General features: G+C 51.4%; 1 protein-coding gene across 1 annotated transcript in view; it reads left to right on the forward strand.

The window, feature by feature from the left end:
* LOC144725118 (collagen alpha-1(XXI) chain-like) overlaps positions 1–17,183 on the forward strand; it is a 43,651-nt gene extending 26,468 nt beyond the window's left edge. Inside the window, exons 8-12 of the mRNA XM_078604588.1 lie at positions 486–659; positions 2,199–2,276; positions 6,550–6,561; positions 11,836–11,925; positions 17,070–17,183. Coding sequence (XP_078460714.1) covers positions 486–659; positions 2,199–2,276; positions 6,550–6,561; positions 11,836–11,925; positions 17,070–17,183 — 468 coding nt within the window. The remainder of the gene's footprint in view (positions 1–485; positions 660–2,198; positions 2,277–6,549; positions 6,562–11,835; positions 11,926–17,069) is intronic.
* Positions 17,184–17,437: the final 254 nt, after the last annotated feature.

Consider the following 17,437-nt stretch of genomic DNA (forward strand, 5'->3'; position numbering starts at 1 on the left):
GTGGCCTGGGTGGGTCCGGTGCTTTCACCGGACCCCCCCCCCAACCCACCCATCGTCGTCACCGCCGTCGACGCAAGTCGCTTTGAGACTTCAAACTTGCCGAGGCAATCCTTTGTTGATCTAGAATTCGTCGTTGTCAATCGCCGTCGTCGTTTTCATCAGTCATGTGCAGATGCTCCCCGTACAAGAACGTAACCATTCCCGCCGTAGCATAACAGCAGCATCAGTAGCAGCGACGGTACGTACGTGCGTTGAACTTCTTTCGCTCCGTACGTAGCCAACCGTGCTTGTCGCCGAGGTGGAGGCGACCATGATAGTTCGCCATTTACCACGGGAACATATTGGCCTCGAAAGCCCAACGCGTTGAACAGCGGTGAGGACCGCTTGCCGCCAAACGTCCGCTGAGCTCCCTCCTCCCCCTTTGTGTCCCGCGACCGGTCGCTCGCTCCCCCCGCCGCCCGCCCGCCCGCGCGCGCGCTCCGCAGAAACTCTTCAACGAGAAGTGGCACCAGCTGCGCGTGCTGGTGCGGGAGGGCACCGCCTACCTCTTCCTGGACGGCGACGAGGTGGGCCGGGTGGTGCTGGAGCAGGTGGTCGCCATGTACGTGGGCGGGCAGATGCAAGTGGGCAAGTACGTGGGCAAGGAAGCCTCCATCCCGGTGAGCGGCGGGCGCGCACCCTGGCGAGAGAGCGAGAGCGTTCGGTCGCTCTTGTTCGCAGAGCTGCGCGGTTCGGATCCAGCGGCCCGCCCTGGTTATTGCTGCAGCGGTGGTTAGATGACCGATGAGCACGGTTGGCTATGTACGGTGCGAAAAAAGTGCAATGTACGTAGTGGAGCATGCTCGCCGCTATGCTACCATTCCCAACACGTGGACAAACAAAGACAAAAGGCTGCACGAAAAAACGATGTTCTTTTTTACGTTTCCCAGTGGACGGTTCAAAGTTCCCTGGTGTCCTTCGGAAGAATTAGACGATCGAGTTGGCCAAATTCGAAAAAAAAATGGCCATGCAAACTACATGGCCATCATATCTTTGGGACCTTTTTTCCCAGTATCAACAATGATCACAAGTAAGAATAGGGCTTTTCCTCTTTCTGGCAATTAATACAGGAGGTCTTAAGATGTTCAAACACCAAAATAGATACCTTTTGCAAGGAATTACGTCTGGATTAACCACACATTACTCGTGCCAAAACAAACGTGCTCTCATAATGTATGGGTTGTCATTGAGGTTGATGGTCACCATCATCATCATCATGATCATTAACCCCGACTGGCACACTGATGCCCAACGATCTCCCTTGCTCATGATGCCCCAGCCTGGTCTCTTGAAGTTTTCGCCCTGGTTCGACAAAGTCTCAAAACTCGAACACTCATGCACTCGGCACTTGCACAGGCACTGCATATATATGTAAATTAAAATAGGATAAGGGTTCAGGGCCTCCACTGGAGGCAGCTCAGAAGAGCGCCTTGAGAGGCTGTTTGGCCCACTCTTAACGAGTCCCAACATGCGATTGGCAAAATGTAAAAGGTGCAGCCCAACAAATAGTTGCTCACTCCGCTACTGGCGGAAGAGCCTCCACTAGGAGGAGAGCGCCCCTATGGACGGTGTTTTGGCCTCCTCTTCCTAGCCGACCGGACGTGCCACCACCGCACACAAACCGTCGATCGTAGACTTACTGTAGCGGGCCCGCTCACATCGCTTGGTGGAAAGAAACAGTGGTGGCGGTGAAGGAGGGGGGGTGAGTGGTGGGGGGATTTAAGAAATCTGCCTCCTTGCTTCAACCACCTGCTTTGGTCATCCTCGCAGTAGCAGCAGCTTTTTTCATCCAGCCGTCGAACAAAAGAGCGGTCGCCGCATCGCACGCACTTTCAGATGCGCTTCTGCTGGCCGCCTGGAACGCTCTTCCTTCGGATATTATGTGTAATTTTAAATCATCTAGATTGAAAACGAATTTCTTTAAGAACATACCATTGTTGTGTTGAGTTTGTTGTCCTTCCCCCCGAACCTCCGATTAGCACAATTGGTTAAGTACTGTGCGAAATAAGTTCAACACACACACTTGGCAGCCTAAAACAACAGGCGCACGTAAACATTGCTTGCCTTATCGTCATTGTGCTTATTATTATTACTATTTAAATGCGGACGCCGCTCACGTTTTGCGTGCTGTTATTTCCCCCCCCCCCGTCCGTCGCAAGTTTGAGGTCCAGAAGCTGCGGATCTACTGCGACCCGGAGCAGAACGAGCGCGAGACGGCGTGCGAGATCCCCAGCGTGGTGAGTCCGCCCCGCTCCGTCGCGTCCCCTTCCTCGTTGCAAACGGCGGGCCGCGAACCTCTGAACCATGCGCCTTCATTGAGGCCACGGCCATACGAGTCCCGACGCTTTGAAAAAGCCCGCTGACGGTATTTATCAGTCTTAGGTTAACCGCAGCTCATCCGGCACTGGAGGGGAATACCTTTTGAGCTGGCAACAAACGCCGTGCTGCCCATTTTGGCACCACAAGGGCTTCAAACAGGTGACGGAAGTGAATCAGCTTAGCGTGTTAATCTGTGGTCGCTCACTCGCTCACCCGGTCGCTCACTCGCTCACTTATTCGCTCGTTCACCCAATCACCCACTCGCTCACTCATTCGCTCGCTCACCCAATCACCAACTCACCCACTCACTAATTCACCCGCTCGGGCACTCACTCACTCCCCCGCTCACCCAATCGCTCACTCACCCACTAGCTTAATCACCCGCTCACCCAACAACTAACTCACCTGCTCACCGACTTGCTCATTCACCCCCACTCACCTGCTCACTAACTGACTCACCCGCTCACCCACTCGCTCACTCACCTGCTCAACCACCCTCTCAATAACTCACCCACTGACGACTCCGGTCGATTTCCGACCGCACTGAGCTCTCCCATTGCACCGACCTCGTCTCGAGTGCAGCCAACCATCAAGTTGAGTGGATCACTACAAATTGGTATTCCCCCGGGGAGGCGCTGGTCCGTCTGGTGGTGTAACGCGATCGTCCACAGAACTCCCAATGTGCACAGCAGCTGTGACGAAGCTGCGTGACTGTAACGAAGTCTACCCGTCGTAGCAATAATAATAATACTACGTATGTATGGTGCACTTCTCTCGCACCGTACATAGCCAACCGTGCTAATACGTTACGGAAATTTTGTCAATCCACGGTTGGGTTAAGGCCTGCGGGGTGTTTGACCATACTTCACCGCGCTGGTCTGTGCGGATCGGTGATAGGGGCAGGGCTCAAGATCGGTTCGGTTGTGGGTCACCACCGGTGGTAGCCGTGGCTGGGAGTTGACATCGATGAATGAGATCGATGAATGAGTTACATGAATGAAGTACGCGAATGAGAGGTGAGCACGACATGCACGAATGAAATGTGTGAAAGTGATGGATGAATGAGATGGATGAACGAGATGGATGAATACGATCGATGAATGAAATGGATTGAATGACAATGATTTAATGAGATGCATAGAATGTACCACAGTAGACGGATTAATTCTGGCGCTACTGGTGACGTTCAGAATATTCAGACCACCGCATTCGCAAATCCGCCAGAGGATTGGTCAAGTTGTAGGAATTCAGGACTCGCTGGCTGCACATTCAATCGCATCGCCAAGATTGTGTCCAGACGGGTGGGGGGTGGGGCAACGTTGTGGGAGGGGAGGGGGTGTCTGTGTGGTGGAGGGGACATGGGGAGTGAACGCAGGGATGAGTCCATGCAGAGCGCTTTTAGCCAGAGAGCGATTGCGGTGATTGGATGCAGGACCGAGTCAACTGGGGTTTGTTCGGGGTGTCTGGCAGGAAGCCACCATCGCCAGTACGCACGCGAAAAAAAAAACCCAGAAGAGAAGACATTTTCATGAGAACTACTCTTTCATTTTAAATGTGCCGGGCTTAATTGACGATGACGACCGCGTCACGGTCGTCATCGTCGTGATCATCACGGCTGGCGGATGTTAACTACCTCGCCTGGTATACAGGAGGTCGTGGGTTCGATCCAGACCCCGATGCCTGCTGTATATTTAGAGTTTGCATTTTCACTCCGTGGATTTTTCTGCGGGCCGTCCACATTCAAAATCAGCACGGAGTTCAGAGTATTTGCCTGCTATCGATTTCCGCGCGATGATGAATCCACTTCGTCGAGCTATCGTATTTGGCCACAAATGATCGCTCGGGTAAGGCCCACTGAGCTACGCAGTCTCCAGTGGGCCTTACCTGGTAAAACACGAACATAGTTTAATCGTTTAAGCGAAGCCCTCCCCACGCATTCGAATCCAGTGGTGGTGGTGAGTGAACTCAGTGGTGGTGGTGAGTGAACCAGTGGTGGTGGTGAGTGATCCCAGTGGTGTCTTTGGTATTGTAAGCGGTGGTGTAGCGGTTCGTGTGCTACACTACGACCCGAGTTTGAGTCCCGTTCACACCAGTGACGATTAAATCAGTCCTGGGCCTCTCCTAGGTCGACTCAGCCTCAAAAGAGTACACGGTGCGATGTGTAAAAATCACCTCTAGGGAGACAAAGGCGGCCGGGCGTGGTGCTGGCCATCCACCCCCTCGTGCGCCGCGCCGGACCTTCATAGCTGATCGCTAACAGCACTTGCCCCAACAGTCTGGTTAAGGCTATACGGGGGGTCTTTGTCTTTGGATGAGATGGAACAGTCAGTGTCCGGCCGACCGGGTCCTCAATGTGGGTGGAGAAATCGATGAGTGAATCTGTTTGAACACCTGTGTACCAACTGTTACACGAATGCCTATGTTTGCACAACTGCGCCGTGTCACATGTTAACGCCGACTGAGAATGTCATTGGATTTACAAAAAAAAAACAGGTCGGAGAAATAACTACGCCTGTACAAATAATTATAGGGGGTGTTTGTTTCTCTCTTCTGCGCCGTCGTATAAGTTCAGTAACTCACCATTTTCCGTAAAAAAATATTTCTTAAAAAAAACCCACGTGCTTCCCTTTCATGACGACCCATCGATGCCGTGCGCCGTAGCGTTAGCGTGTTGATGTCCTTTTTCATCTCTTCGCAGAAGCGTCACGATCATAGCCGTTAGCAACAATAATTGACGAACCGCGCCGAGTCGCAGGACTCTTTTCCAGGAGGGGTCCTGCCGATGCCGCTTGCCACGTTTGGCTCCGGTTTCGAAAAAGACGTGTGTCCAGCCAAGTGCACGTTGCGTTTATGATACACGTGTGGGGAAAACCGGAGCCCTCGGGAGAATACCCACAACGGAGAGTTCCACAGTGTCATGGGAGCGAAGGCCCAAAAAGTTCCACAGTGCGGATGCCACGGGAGAGAAGGCCCAGAGATCGCTGCCCATGGATTTGAACTTCATTCCGGGGATGTAGAGGAGGAGATCTAAGTCAACCGACCTCGGTTTTTTTTTGTCAGAATGTAGAAGCGCAGTAGCAGAAATTCCTGAATGTACAGTTTGTTCTCCGAGAACACGGTAGTAGTTGCGTTCCTGAAGAACACCGCGTTATGGCAACAATCGTGTTATAATAAATTGTATGTAATATACGGGGTAAAGCGCAGTCCGCGACAACGCGTGAGATGCGTACGCAGGCCGAGCAAAGACCGAGGCTCGTGGGTAGGATCTAAAAGTATCCAGCAGCATCCCGCCTTGTGCGATGATGGTGCTAGACCGAGGCAGCCGCGCAACCGCTTTTCCGTACTGGCGCGACGCAGTTCCGTTCGCTCAGTCGCGTTACATCCAATTCGCGTCATGAAAACTGCACGCGTCTTAGGAGAGCGGTGTGTACACGGCTTAATTATACGCAAACACCATCTCTCTCCGTGGTCGCGTGGATTTTTCTCCGGGTCCCCCGGTTTTTTTCCCTCCACATTTAGAATCAACATCACGCGTTTAGATTATTTGACTGCTGTAAATGTCTACGTGATAAGCCACTTTAATTGAGCTATCATATGTGGCCAGGTCGCTTCTGATAAAGAGCTACATAGCTCAGTGGGCATTACCTGGTAAAATAAAATAAAAACGTTTAGTTTAGTTTGTCGTTACGTCCGTGCACAAACAACCTCACGGTACAATGCCGAAAAACCCAGCCGCTACCTATGCAGCGAGGGCCACAAACCTCTGCCCGTGCTAACGGGAATGCGATTTCATCTTGGTACTGGCAAAGGAGGTCCCATGATGTAGCTGCTGACCCCGAGCTCTCATTACTCTGGTAGTGCGTTGTCTTTGAACTGTCCGCCTTTTGGCGTCATCTGGTCGAACACCATATGAGACTAGGCTCTAAAGAAAGCTGTCTCTGGTGTGGACCAATCCGTTTCAAAGACAACGCATAAATTATCAGAGCATTGTTTTTTGTTTGCATTTGACTGCAAGTATTGTAGTTAATGTAAGCATGATTCCTTGCAAAAGGTGTCAGTTTTGTTGCCAGAAAAAAGGGGAAAACCCTATTAGTAGGGAATGCGATTGTTCAGCCGTTGCCCTTCTTTGTCACGTGTCTCACTACGTTTCTCTCTCTCTCTCTGTGTGTGTGTGCCGCTCTCTTTTTGCAGGACGATGAAAGGGTAAGTGGCGACCTTGGTAGAAAGCACGCAGTTTACACGCCACGCAGGTAAGTGGGAGGCAGCCCCGAGTCATTACGCCGCCAGGCAGTCGTTAACCTCCGACCTTCAAGGCCGCCGGGGATTTTAATTTGGAGGGTTTCAGCGCTTTAGAGTTGACCCTCGATCGTTGCGTCACAGCATCGCGAGGGGTTGGCGGAGGCATGATGAGGCCTCCGTCCAGCGATGGATTTGACCACGGCTGATGATGATAATGACGATGAAGAGTTTGCCTTCCCCCCCCCCCCTTACTCCGCTAATTAGAGGGCCTGTAGCCCATTACTTTTCCGACCTTACTTCGGCAGTGCCCACCCGTGATGGAGGATGGCCTGATTCAATCTGGCAGGGCGGCTCAATTTATATTCCACCTCTATCGGTGTTCCCTGCTCATGGGAAGTGCCAATTTGCGTGTTTCATCATTCTCCACTGGTGCCAATGTCGACTACAGTAGATGGCGTTCCTCCTGTCGGGTCAAGTTACAAAGTAGTCCCACATGCAAAGGGTTGCCTTTAAACAAAAAAACAAAACTAGGACATTGGTAACATCGGGCCGTAATTGCTTACAGCTGAATTACAATGCTCTGGGTTTTTGGACAAGTTCCTTATATAGTGATAACATCTCCCAACAAATACCTCTTCCCCCCGTAACTACATTCTTAAAGTTATTTCATTTTATTTTTCCCGCCAGAAAAGTTATTTAAAAACCGCTGCCATAATTTGTTTTATTCTTTTTTTTTTAAATTGGGGGTGGTGTGGAGGGGGGATGTGGGGACGTTATTTTGGAATTGTGACTCACGTTGTGGGAAAGGCCACACGGTTTTCAAAAGGGCCCTGTGCCCGACAGAGGCATCCCTTGTGTTCCAAATGCCACTCATGTGCCACAGGCCAATGCCACGGCTAGACTGGTGGGGGGGGGGGGCAACCTCGGGACTTGAATGATCTTGTTCCAATGTGAAGAGGGGAAACTTTCACGTCACTCCAGCCCCGTCTGCGGAGAGCGGTGGTGCAGCGGCTAGCGCGCTCCGCTTCAAACACCCAGACAAACTGAGTTCGATCTCCCGCTCGTGGCCAACATCAGTGATGATTATATGAACCAGTCCTGGGCCTCCCCTAGGTTGACTCAGCCTCAACTGAGTACCTGTTGCGACGTTGGCCACCCACCACCTCGGCCTCGCCAAAAGCACTTGCCCCAACAGTCCGTTAAGGCTACACGTGGGGGGGAAACTTTGTCTCTCGTCTGTGCTAAGTTTCAGGGCAGAGGCGCTTCTCTATTTTAAGCTCCTTTTCAAACACGAACGGAGGCATCACGGGAGAATGAGCGCGACCATTGTGCCAGAACCCTGGCTCGCAATCCTCGCGGCCTGTGCAATTATCAGAGCGCTCACTCGGCCTGTCGTAAATCGCTGCCAGGTTTGTCCCCCCCCACCCCCACCGTGACAGGATGCCGGTAACATCGCGGCAGGATTGTTCGGGTGGCCGGCCTCGGTTAACTCCTGGGATGCGCGGGCGAACATTGAGCACGCTTGCCAAAACAAGCCGACAAGCAGCGTCCCTGAATAGTATTCCCCTCACTCGCCCCCCCCGCAACTCCTATTTAGATTCGATTCGGACCCATTTTTTTTTTTTGCCCGGTATCAAAATGATGAAAGGCAGAAGAAGAAAATCTTCTTGGTTCTTTCGGTAAAGTCACAAAGTGAGAATTGTTGTATTATGTTTTATTTTTATTATTTTATTGCTTCCCTTCTACGTGACTTTACCGAAAGAACCAAGAAGATGAATCCCTGCAGTCACGAAAGCTTTAAATCGAAAAGAAGAAAATGATTGGCTTTCACCTTTTCCGGCATTAATACGGGATGTTAAGATGTTCAAACGCCAAATAGACACGCGCCTATTGTCGCGAGGCATCCAGTCTGCATTAACCACAGACGCTTGTGGTGAAACATGCAAACAAACATGCTTTGAGAATGTGTTCATTACTCTTTGGTTCTTTCAGTAAAGTAACGTAGAAAAAATAAATTGAATAATAGCATACGACGCTTCGATTGCAACACAAGCAATCATCATCAGGTACAAATGAAAGAGAAAACAAACCTAGTAAACTTGGAAATACAATGCAATACAACACAGAGAGTCGGCTAACATAACAGTCAACACCCTACCTGGTTGATTACGTTCTTACAAAGATTGCTAAATTTGAGAGAGAGAGAGAGACAAAACACAAACACGGAGACACACAGACAGACACATAAGCAGAGAGATAACACAGAGACAACACAGAGAGAGAGACACACACATAGGCACACAGATAAACAACGCCTCTGTGTCGTGGCCTTAAATAAAGAGAGAGAGAGGGAGGGGGGCAGAGAGAGAGGTGGGGGGGGTATAGAAATTAGCATGTCAATGAGAGATTTGGATTTGACTGAAACTGATTGTCCTACACCAGTGACAGCCTCCTGCCAATAGGCGAACAGCCGTTCACCTTTTGGCATTCTTTGGTCCAACGCTGGTGAGGCAAGGCCGTAACAGAGTCGGCCATCACCATTGTTGTGGGCGACAGGGTGATGCGGTGGTTAGTAGAATTGCGCCTTACAGCCACCAGGGCCTGGGTTTGATTCCCGACTCGGGTGCCTTTCTGCACGGAGTTTCTATGTCCTCCCAGTGTTCTGCCAATGGTCTCCTCCAGTTTCTCTGGTTTTCCTGTCATATCCAAAAAACACACACACGCACAATGTAACTGGTATTGGACAAACATCCCAACGATGAAGAATTACCTGCAAATTCCTAAATTCTGATCACACACAGCAGCAGCAACGTCGCCCCCCTCTATTGCAAACACTTGGCAGGACCGTCCTGTAAAAGAATCCGTAAGACTCAGTGAGGCTTTCCTGGGTTAACGAGGGTCATACATAGCCGGGGCGATGGTGGCCGTGCGCGCCTGTAATCCAGCACTGTGGAGTCGAGGCGATGGTGGATCACAGTACAAATGTGAAGAGAACTCCCTTGCAGTTTGACATCGCCAGGATAAGGCGGTGGACTGATGTCATCCGTCCCCTCTGTGCGGGTTTATCTCCGGGTGCTCAGGTTTGCTCCCAGCATGCATAACAACATTGAACAATCGGCTGAAAACATCTTACTACGTAGAGAACCGCAGAGCATTTGTTTGGTGCCAGCTCAATTTCAGCTTGGTCTGTGCTTCCTCAGCGATTGTGAGACGCAATCTGCACGAATGACGCTTTATAAACTAAACATTTGACTATGTATTTATTTTATGTAATATACATACATGTAAAAAAATGTACATTTACTTATCAACTGCTCCATTCTTAATTCATACGGGGCCCCATTTGGGTTATGGGTTACGATCATGAGAGTCACCACTGCCCTCTAGAGCCCCTCTAGATGCATTCCCTCTAGAGCCCCTCTAGTTTCTTGGTGATTTCAAATGCTGCCGTCAGACGCGTGGCGAATGGTGCATTCCCAGGTAAACAGCGCTACCCCTGTGCAGGCAGGCAGAGAGAAGCGGCCGCGTCCTGTGTGTTTGTAGCATTGGTGATGTTTTGGATGATGCTGTTCTGTCTGGGACCATGGGGTGAATGTGGTGGATGTGGTGGGGGTGGTGTCGGTGTTGTCAGTGGTGTGAGTGTGTGGTGTGGGTGATGAGGTGGTGGTGGGGGTGGTGGGTTGTGTCGATGGTGTGAGTGGGAGGTGTTGGTGGTGTAGGTGGGTGCGTGGTGTGCGTGTTGTGGGTGAGTTGGTTGGTTGTGCGGGTGATGTGGGTGGGCGGTGTGGTTGGCGTGAGTGATGCGGGTGGTGTTGGTGGGTGGGTGGTGTGGTGTGGGTGGGTGATGTGAGTTGTGTGCATTGTGTGGGTGGGTTGCATGGGTGGCGTGCGTGGCTCACGTAGGAATGTAAGCCAGACGCCTGCTGGTTGCTGGGTCGTTGGGTAACACAAATAAGTAACTTTGCTTTGGAAGAACTGGGCTAATTCCCCGAACAGTGGGACAACTTCCTAACGGACAAAAACACACGGGACTTTAAAATTACAGCGATATAGAATAATAAGCAACATTTACTCTGTTTGTCTAAAGGGGTCCTGCAGAAGGGTGTTACTGCCAGTCAAACACAAACATTTTTTTTCCTATGTAGTCTTAAAATCTTCACCACCCCCCCATAATTATCCTCCAAGTATGTTTTTGACATCGAGATGAAATAAAAAATTAAAGTTAAGCATGGAGCTTCACGGCAGGCAGTGTTGGAGGCCATTATCATCATCATCATCCCTTTGGGGTCAATAAAATAGGTATCACATTGCCGGGAAAGCCAGTGGTGGGTGTTAAATGCATGAGTAATCCCCGTCATAGGAATGTGGAATTCCAGGGTTATAAACGAGAGGTGAGTACTGCTAAGCTGAGAAGAAAATCCACTCGGTAATTTTTTTTTTAAACTAAAACTATAAACTAAACTTTAGTTTCGACTTGACTTTACCAAAATAACCAAAGAGTAATTCCTGCAGTTACGAAAGCTTCAAATCAAGATTAAACTAAACTCTTTTTTATAACTCACTTTTAGAAGTGACCTGCCCAAAAATGATAGCTCAACGTAGTGGCTTATCATGTGGAAATTTATGGCAACGTAACTCTGGAGAGAAAAACCGGAGAACCCGGATAAAAATCCACGCAACTTCGGGTAGAGAGAGAGAACACGCAAACTCCTCAAATATACAGCAGGCGTCAGGGACGGGATCGACCCCGCGACCTCTTGCATACCAGGCGAGGTAGTCAACACCTCGCCAACGTTTGAATGGCGATATCCGAGTGCTGACGGTGCTCTCCGACCCCGTGTCTGATGCATTGTCCCCTGTGCCGTGTGCCCTCTGTGTGCGTGCGTGCGTGTGTGTGCGTGTGTGTGCGTGTGTGTGTGTGCGTGTGTGTGCGTGCGTGCGTGTGTGTGTGTGTGCGCGCGTGTGTGCGTGTGTGTGTGTGCGTGTGTGTGCGTGTGTGTGTGTGCGTGTGTGTGCGTGCGGGTGTGTGTGTGTGCGCGCGTGTGTGCGTGTGTGTGTGTGCGTGTGTGTGCGTGCGTGTGTGTGTGTGTGCGTGCGTGTGTGTGCGTGTGTGTGCGTGTGTGTGCGTGTGTGTGTGTGTGTGCGTGCGTGCGTGTGTGCGTGTGTGTGTGCGTGTGTGCGTGCGTGTGTGTGCGTGTGTGTGCGTGTGTGTGTGCATGCGTGTGTGCGTGCCGGCAGTGCGAGGGCGACCGCTTGCCACCAGCCCAGGCGCCACCCTGCACGTGCCCCCCAGGACCCTCAGGGCCCCCCGGGACACCTGGAAAGAAGGTGAGACGCGCGAGAAAATTCCGGGTCCGTCAGATCCACGGAAGCCTAACAGGCAGATTGAGCCTGGCGGGTGCATGGATGGGCAACCATCACGTATAAGAGGTCGTAACGAGCTGTGGAGCTACGCCTGAGTACACTCTGTTCCCCTAGAACGCGGTAGTGGTTGCGTTCCTGAATAACACCGAGTTATGGAAAAATCGCGTTATAATGAATGGTAAATAATCTAGGGGGTAAAGCACAGTCCGCGATGACACGTGAGATGGGCAACGCAGGCCGAACAAAGACTGGGGTGCGTGGGTAGCATCTAGAAGCATCCAGCAGTATCCCAACGCCTTGCGGGATCTGACCGCTCATTCCTACCCGCGCGACGTGGTTCCATTCACTCGATCGCGTTGCATGCAACCGGCATCCGCGTTATGAAAAATGTTCCTCCCGAATACATTCGTCGCCTTACACATCCAATTCGCGTTGTGAAATCACCGCGCGTGAAAGGAGATTGGACTCTACATCTAAGATTCAACATGCGTGCTCCCCGCCATTGCCAACCCACACTGACTATGGTCAAAGTTCCCCCCACATATATTTGACCCGTACGTGATCAAATCAATCGTCCTCGATTGCCACAATGGCAAGGAGAAGCGTGATGTCTAACACGTAGGTTTTGGCGACCAATATTATCCATAGCAGAGGGGTCGTTTTTTTGGGGTCAGATCCCGTAATTACGCGATCTCACCTCAAAAACAAAAGCCTCTATCGTGGAACGTGATGCCTCTCCGCTCGGGATCGCCTCCAGAGCCCAACTCCATGGGACGACCCGAACATTTTCTATCGATGCAAGTAGCTCAAAGTGTATGTGTGTGTGGGGGGGGGGGGGGGAGACTCTCATCCAGCAGTGGAGCGATACAAAAGGGCTCTCACATTGCCCTCGCACCATCACCATCGTTGGGGATCCTGCACCTCGCCGGAGGTTTGTGTTCATTGCTTTCGCCTCCTTGCGGTTGGTTGACATCCTGCCAAGACTCAATGCTGGTACATACGGGATGGGGAGGGGGGGGGGCGAGGGAGGGGGGGGATTGGAGAGGGGGGGAGGGGTTCAAGCCAGAGCATGTGGAGTTATTACATGAGAGGCACGCACGTCATGTTATGCAATCCCTTTGCCGTTCGGATCACTTTTAATGTGTTCGCGCTACGCTTCGGCTTGACATAATGTGGTTTCTTCCCCCCTAGAGTGTATTGTTACATAACGGATTACTACTTGCATGGCGGTAAGAGGGCGCTGCGGTGGCGAGATGTTTACTACCTCGCCTGGTACGCAGGATGTCGTGGGTTCGATCCCGACCCTGACGCCACGGTGGCTAGGAGATGTGAACTACCTCGCCTGGTACGCAGGAGGTCGTGGGTTCGATCCCGACCCTGACGCCACGGTGGCTAGGAGATGTGAACTACCTCGCCTGGTACGCAGGAGGTCGTGGGTTCGATCCCGACCCTGACGCCACGGTGGCTAGGAGATGTGAACTACCTCGCCTGGTACGCAGGAGGTCGTGGGTTCGATTCAGACCCTGACGCCTGCTGTATATTTGGAGTTTGCGTGTCTCTCTCTCATCATCATCACGTTGGCTAGGAGATGTTAGCTCCCTCGCCTAGTATGCAAGGAGGTCTTGGGTTTGATCCAACATGGTCGCGTGGATTTTTCTCCGGGTCCTCAGGTTTCTTTCCTCCACGTTTAGAATCAACGTCGCGCGCTCAGGTTAATTTGGCTGCCGCTCTAACTGTCCGCGCGATCGGCCGCTTCGTTGAGCCACCATCAGCGGCCAGGTAGCTTCTTAATAAGAACCGCACACCTCAGGGGGCCTTACCTGATCAAATAAAAAATAGTTTAGTTAATCATCGTACTTAGTCATCCTCCGTTTGCGCCACCACGTTTCGATCGCGTCTGTAGGGCTGCAGAATTACGCAGTATTTCTCGTTTCTGTCACCTCTCCCTCGCGTCGTCAAGAGTCAAACGAGCACAACGAGGGCAGCTTGCTCAGCTCCCGTCTGCCGTCCCGAGCCAGAGGCTGATGTTGGAAATCCCACGTTCCTGTGGTGAGGCAGCGGGCGCTCTGCGTCGCCTTTGGGGATCAACGGCAAACTCCAAAACGCTCCCTGGGCGATACACCAATTGCGAGGTGTCTGGCCAGAGTGGACGAGTAGGCCAAACAAAGTTTCCCCGAAAGGGGCCTCTTCAGAGCTACCTCTAGCAGAGGCCATTCCGTTCAGCCAGCAGTGGCAGTGAGCAAGCAATCGCGAGGCCGAACCTTCCGCCGTCACCTGGGGACCTGGGCAGATGCTCGCGTAATTCATGTCACGCTCGGTACTGTGTCAACACAGCGCCGTTATGATTGACTTTTGTTGATGAAATTTGAGCACTTTTGTCCGATTGGATGTATTAACCCATCGCTAAATCACGTTAAGTAACCGAACACTGATCGAAATGCATTGCCTGTCTTAAAAAAAAAATAACGCCGAAGGCGAATATTGTGGTGTAATGGAATGGGGGGATAATCCTCTGTATTATTTTAGAAGACCTGGGTCTAATTCCTGGCCGCACATGCCAGTAGCAATTTATCTCTGAATCTGGTTTAGTGGGTTCATATTTCAATGTAGCGGAGATGCATTGCTAGCGCCAATGACCACATCACCATGAACACATCGGATATGGTCAAGATCCCTGAAGATAAGCAGCCTGGAGCCTGGATAGTCATTGTATGATGGGTGGCCAGCACTAAGACTCGCTTGGTGTGATAGGCGTGGGGCTGCGAGGTTTGGCCAGGCAATAATGAATTTTTGCCTTTTTCGTACGTGTGCTTGGTTTTCTCCGGTTTCTTCCCACTTGATGCCAAACAGTCATTTATGGAATTAGACATTATTTTACCAGGTAAGGACCCGCTGTGCTACACCGTTCTTTTTTCAGAAACGACCTGAACACAAATAATAGCTCAACGAAGTGGCTTATCACGTGGAAATGTATAGCGGCAGCCAAACGCTCTAACGGCACGTTGATTCTAAATGTGGAGAGAAAAACCGGAGGACTCGGAGCAAAATCCATTCAATCACGAGCAGAGAGACACCAAAAACTCCAAATGTACAGCAGGTGTCAGGGTCTGAATCAAACTCAAGCTTCACATTGACTCTATTTTCACAAATTAGCAGAATCTGCAGAATTAGCGAGAGAAACACTGCACGAGCGATTCCACCTTTTTATAGAAGCAACGGTTTACCATCACCCACGCGGAGTGGGTGAATCCCGACATTTCGGCCGTGTTTGTGGAATCTTTTCGCCGTCGTTGGTTTCCGCCCCAGCGACAATTCGAAAGGGATCGCGTTGCCGCGTGGAACCTGTCGCGCGGGGGAATTGCAGAAGAATAAAAATATTTGCATTTTATTTTCCTCCACGTTTTCCACGAGAAGGGGTCCTCGTTCTGGCGAGAGAAAAAAAATCGAAAGTCTGCGAACTTACGGCTTGAGACAGCGACACGAATCGGACCCCGGGCGTGTTAAATCATCGCGCGTTCCCAAAGCTCGTCGACAGGGCCTTGCGTGGGGGCCCTCTACCCTCGCGTTACGTAAGAATTGTCCCCCGGAACCGCGCTCTGCCAAAAAAAAAAGCGAGTGCCTACATTCACCCCGCAACGAGGCAGATTTTATATATTTATATTTGTTTCTAAAATATTCAAGAAAGCGTTCGTTCCTCCAGCAATGACGCGTGCGGAGCTTGGCACACGTGGGGGGGGGGGGGGTCTGGGCGTGACGTCTCTTCGCCTTCAAAAATAAAATGTCCCAGTTCGGGTTCTACGTGCCCTGGCTCGGTTTTGAGAGCAGTGACTAGAAGTTTCCTTTATGCTGGCAGACAATTGCACATTTTGCTAATTTTTTTGCCTCTCATTATTATTATATGAACTATATCTTCCCTGAAGAATGGATTCTTTAGCAGCAGTCTGTTGGCGCAACGGACCCATTGCCCCGAGTTCGATTCCCACTCCTTACAGACGATATCAGTAGACGAATATCTGAACCGGTCCTGGGCCTAACCCTAGGTCGACTCAGCCTTAAATGAGTGCCTGCTGCGGTATGAATACATACCGGCTCTGGGAAGACATTGCCCCTGGGGCAGATGTAACGTTGTACCGTTGCACTCACACGTCTATGCTCCCGGCTTTCACTAACCCGAGCTGGCCAGTGTAACCGCCACGTCCCACGTGGTGTATGGATGCCATCATCCAGCAGTGGATAGACACGTGATGAAGAAAGCCCCGCTGCCTGAGCGATGATTATCTTATGCAGAATCATCATGATCGGCCATGTTCAATCCACTGCTGCATGAAGCCTCCCCAAAATCTGCTGCCGCAGATCCTGAGGCACAATAATCCACTCCAGCACCTGCACGAAAATGTAATTATTTGCTCAAACTCCTCGCTGTGGACGTCCTATCAGACGAGTTTTATCCCCTGCAGTATATATATACACAGTATATATATGCAGCAAATACAGTACACAATATGAATGTATGTTGAACTTCTTTCGCACCGTACATAGCCAAATGTGCTAATTTTTGGTGCGGGGGAAGTACAACAAACTAAACACCAAAAAATATATACTGTGCGTATATTTCCTGGTCACAGGCACTCGCAGACACTGTGAAGGCGGTAGCGCATAGCTGGACGCAGCCCAAAGAGATCACGAATCCAACTTCGCAATCTACACAGAGTGCAGAGAGTTTCAAAAACCCTTTACCGGGGTTGCAACTCAGCTCCCCGAACTGTTGGGATTTTTTCTTTCCTGGCCACCCCCACCACCACCACCACCACCGACCTCTCCAAAACGGAACCGCGTTCCTCGGGAAGGAAATTCTCGGGAGGACACGTTTCGATCTCCGCCAAGTTGCAGCGAGCGAGCGTCGGCGCGCCTCTCAACGGGTTGGAGCATCGCAACCGGTTGCTCCGCGGTCGTTTCTGTTTATTTATTTCCACCCCTCATGCCCCACGTGGGACACGTGTTTCGCAGCAACGGATCTCGCGGCCCGAGCTGGCTTCGTGTTGGCGACCAATCTAATTCGGTGCCGTGGACAGTTTGCGTCCGCTGGACAGCGCTGCTTTACCCGCTAGAGCTGCCTGCCTCAAGGGTTCGAGCTGCCACCCCTTCCATCCATGACGGCCAGCCTTGCCGAGTTTCATTTCGTCACGTGGGCCCCCCTGGAGTGCAAGACGGCAGCAGCCTGAGCGCGGCCCGCCTCCGTCAAGTGGGAAACCGCGGACGAACGGCCGTCGATGCGGCGACCCAACGTTCGATCGCCGATCCCCCGGTTTCTGGGGCAACAACAACAACAACACGAGGCCACGCCAACGCCCCTCTTCGGGGTCAAACAACGACGCGCCAGATAGGCCCCGGGACGAGGATCCTGCACACTGAACATTGATGATGATGATGACGGTGATGTGGGCCCCCTTCTGAGCGGTGAAGAAGAACCGTCTAT

The sequence above is a fragment of the Lampetra planeri genome, chromosome 22, assembly GCF_965212315.1.
Source record: "Lampetra planeri chromosome 22, kcLamPlan1.2.h2, whole genome shotgun sequence".
Lineage (NCBI taxonomy): Eukaryota > Metazoa > Chordata > Hyperoartia > Petromyzontiformes > Petromyzontidae > Lampetra > Lampetra planeri.